Source organism: Aplysia californica, unplaced genomic scaffold, assembly GCF_000002075.1.
Source record: "Aplysia californica isolate F4 #8 unplaced genomic scaffold, AplCal3.0 scaffold01239, whole genome shotgun sequence".
Classification (NCBI taxonomy): Eukaryota; Metazoa; Mollusca; class Gastropoda; order Aplysiida; family Aplysiidae; genus Aplysia; species Aplysia californica.
The window spans coordinates 18,670-22,362 of NW_004798509.1; the positions used below are offsets into that span (position 1 = coordinate 18,670).

The 3,693-nt window shown below is 40.8% G+C and overlaps 1 protein-coding gene across 1 annotated transcript in view; it reads left to right on the forward strand.

Moving 5' to 3' along the window:
* Nucleotides 1-3,443: 3,443 nt before the first annotated feature.
* LOC101848258 (inositol 1,4,5-trisphosphate receptor type 3) overlaps nt 3,444-3,693 on the forward strand; it is a gene marked incomplete at both ends in the record, with an annotated part of 112,704 nt that continues 112,454 nt past the window's right edge. The window contains 1 exon segment of the mRNA XM_035973446.1: nt 3,444-3,569. Within this exon segment, the coding sequence (XP_035829339.1) occupies nt 3,444-3,569 (126 nt within the window).

Here is a 3,693-nt window from a genome sequence, read left to right on the forward strand (position 1 = left end):
TGTCACTGTGTCATTGTCACTGTGTCACTGTGTTGTTTCAATTGTGTCATTGTGTAGTTTCAGTTTATGCCAGGTGATCGTTACCAGCCAGTGAACACTAATTGTATTATGTCTTGTTTTATGTGATGATTTTGTTGATAACCATAACCTGATCTCTCTCACACACGCTGCCTCTTAGAAAAAACGGAGGTCTGGAACTGTCTGCAAAGTAAGGCTATGATTACGAATGTCCCGCATCGAATGGCTTGACTTCATCCCTACGTACTCTGTTTTATTTCTTGTTCTCTGCATTTGATTTTCTTCCGGAACCCAAATATAGAAGCGATCATCAGCGTCTGCGGTGAGATGACTAGGCGTTTTAACTTGCATGCAAACAACTTGTATCAGGCCCTGGCTTGGGGATTCAAAGTCCTTTCTTTGAGACTTACTTTAATTGGGGTTTTTTTCTTCGGTGTAGCGGCCTTCTCTGAGCTCCGATATGGCCTTGTTGGCGGAAAACGTTGCCGTCCCCTGATGTAGGTGAAAGAAGGATACAACCACAGAAAAGATTCAAGGTCTTTGGAGAAAGAGAAAATTGCTACACTTGACAGCGCTTTGGTTCATGCGAGATCACACATTTCCTTGCTACAAAAGTCAAACAACTTTCCTTGTCATACTTTCCCTCTTGTTGCTCCGTGTTTAAAAGACTTTATTTTTGGATTTTCAGTGCACACTTTGTTTGAGTAATTCTGAAATGCGAGGATGCCGGTCACTTACGACATTATCTTATGTTGAAATGTGGCGCCAAAATCCGTCCCAGCAAAACAGTCAGTCATCTCTGTTGTGACAATTTCTATACTTTGACTCTTTTTGATTTACGCTTTCTCTCTATTTATACTGTCCAAACCTATAGTGATAGAGCACTGGCTCATTGCCCTGGAAGAACTCACTAGGACGGACGTTTTCTATCTGTTGACTCTATGGAACAAACTACAACCACCCTGTGCTGAAATTCGATAAGAATAAAAATTCACTTCTGGACTGACTTAAAAGAAGAAACACAATCAGATACGCCAAACTGTTCTGTTAGTCACTGCCTGCCTCCTGTTCACTTTTGCTTCCCCTTTTTCCCCCCAAAATCTCACTCATTTTTGTGTCGTCAGTGTTGTAAAGCCGTGTACTGATTTGACCATTTAATTTTAATAAATAATAAATAGCATTTGTATAGCGCATATCCCTGCTTAACAGCAGGCTCTATGCGCTTTACACTATATTAATTTTGTTACTGGTAGCTGAACTATTTAGTTTTCAAGATGTGCCTAAAGCTAACACCCTCATGATATACACATGGTTTGAACCAGCGTCTCTGGTGCAATGAGGTTATTAATAATTGCATTTATACGGTGCTTATCCACATGCGTGGGTGGTTGGTGGGTGCTCTGGTGTGGTTTGCTCCTTTTTGCCTATCGAACGTCTATCGTCATAATCTCTCCTCATTCTTTTTTGTGTATGTTACTCTCTTGTAACACCTCTAATCTTCGGCACTTATATGACCTTATAGTGTTGCAAGTGCCGTAAAACTCTTACGAAAAGAAATATCCTCTCTCTACAGCACATTCTATGGGCTCTACAACAATTGTAAACTATTGTAGCTCTTTGGCTCTTTAAGGTTGAAGACAAGTGACCTTATGAAGTTGCGTGCACCGTAAAACACGTACCAAATCAAACAGGAGGCTTGTGAGAAATTTGTTTTCTTTTTGAGCTTCCCCGTCTGTCAGCTGGGATGCTGTATCCCACTTAGCCTGGTCTGGCCCTGACAGGCAGAATGAAAGTCACCCATCTCTTGGGCTGACAGGCAGAATGAAAGTCACCCATCTCTTGGGCTGACAGGCAGAATGAAAGTCACCCATCTCTTGGGCTGACAGGCAGAATGAAAGTCACCCATCTCTTGGGCTGACTTAAATTGTGTCAATGGGGATGAACAGCATTTACAGAATATAATAATAATAACAACAACAACAGCATTAACAATAATAATACTATGGTATGTACACTTATATACATTATGATATAATGGTGATTCACATAATATGTTCATGATATATAGTCTCCTTCCCTATTTGTGAAGATCAATGACGGTGATTTCTGTTTCATCCTTCAAATGTACAAACATAGAAATTGCACGGACAGAAAATAATGGAGCCATTATAAAATTACGTCCAAGGCCCATCCTTAGTTGAGATGGTCAAACAGTCAATGACAGTGCAGATGACCAAGGCTTGAACTTGACTCTTGAGCCTGGTTTCTTTGAAAAGTGCACGGATTTCCTTATCAGATCAATGGTGGTCATAAATCTGATGAACCTACTAGCCTCGTGTGTTTGAAAAGTGTGCACATGTCTCTCCTTATCCGAGACGTTCATAAGTTTCAAGACTCTCACCAGCATGGTGTGTTTGAAGTGTGTACATATGTCTCTGCTTATCGGAGACATTCATAAGTTCCTACTCTTAACAAATAGAATTTCGGACTGTCAATTCGAAGAATGTGAATTGTAACTATGAAAATTAGCAATGTCCATTCTACCATCAAGGAAACTAACCGTATGATAAACTATGTGACTATAGTTCACTCATCACAGTCACTATGGTATGCTAATCACATGGTATTGTTTTGACCAGATTGGGCAAGAGAAAAAAATGTTTTAAGACTTTCGCCAAGTGGGTGGTTGGAGGGTGCTCTGGTGTGGTTAACTTCTTCTTTCCTATCTAACATCTATCTTCTTTATCTCCCCTCCTTCTTTTTTGCGTTTGTTACTCTCTTGTAACACCTCTAATCTTCGACACGTATATGACCTCATTGTGTTGCAAGTGCCGTAAAACTTTTTCTAAAACAAAACTCTTGTCATTTCATTGAAGCACCTGTACCCACACATTGTTCTTCCTGTCTACCTGTTTTTCCCCATTTGTCGTTCTGCTTTCCCCAGCACTAATCGGCCATAGCTGAGTTTGTGTGCGTGTCTGTCTGTAACCCAAAGACATTAATGAAAAAGAAAGAGGTGTAGAGCTCCTCAGCTGTGTGTCTGTCTCACTTGGTGGGTGCTCTGGTGTGGTTTGCTCTTTCTTTCCTATCAAACATCTATCGTCTTTATATTCCCTCCTTCTTTTTTGTGTTTGTTACTCTCTGGTAACACCTCTAATCTTCGGCAGTTATATGACTTTATTGTGTTGAAAGTGGTGTAAAACTCTTACTAAAACAAAAACCGCCTTTTCTTTGTATGTTACACTCTAGTAACACCTCTATTCTTAAGCACTTTAATGGCTATTTAATTTGCAATGCCACAAAACCCACTCTCACATATATGGCCTACTTATGTTGCAAGTGACAGAAAAAAATAATACTAAACCTGTAACCAAAACGCGATTGAAAGAAGTGTAAAACTCCACGCCTGTGTGTGTCTGTCCCAGATCGGAGCCATCAGCGAGAAGCAGTACGACGACGCCTTCACTGTACAGATGGTTGACCCCGAGCTAGAGGAGATCTTCAACTACATGGCTGGGATGGTGCCCTTTATACAGAAGCTGGTGGCAGATGTGAGTACAGGAGGGGACAGATGGATGTGGAGAGAGAGAGAAAAAGATAGGGAGATATACCTTTGGGGTATAGATAGATAGATAGATGGATGGATGGATGGATAGATGGATGGATGGCTGGATG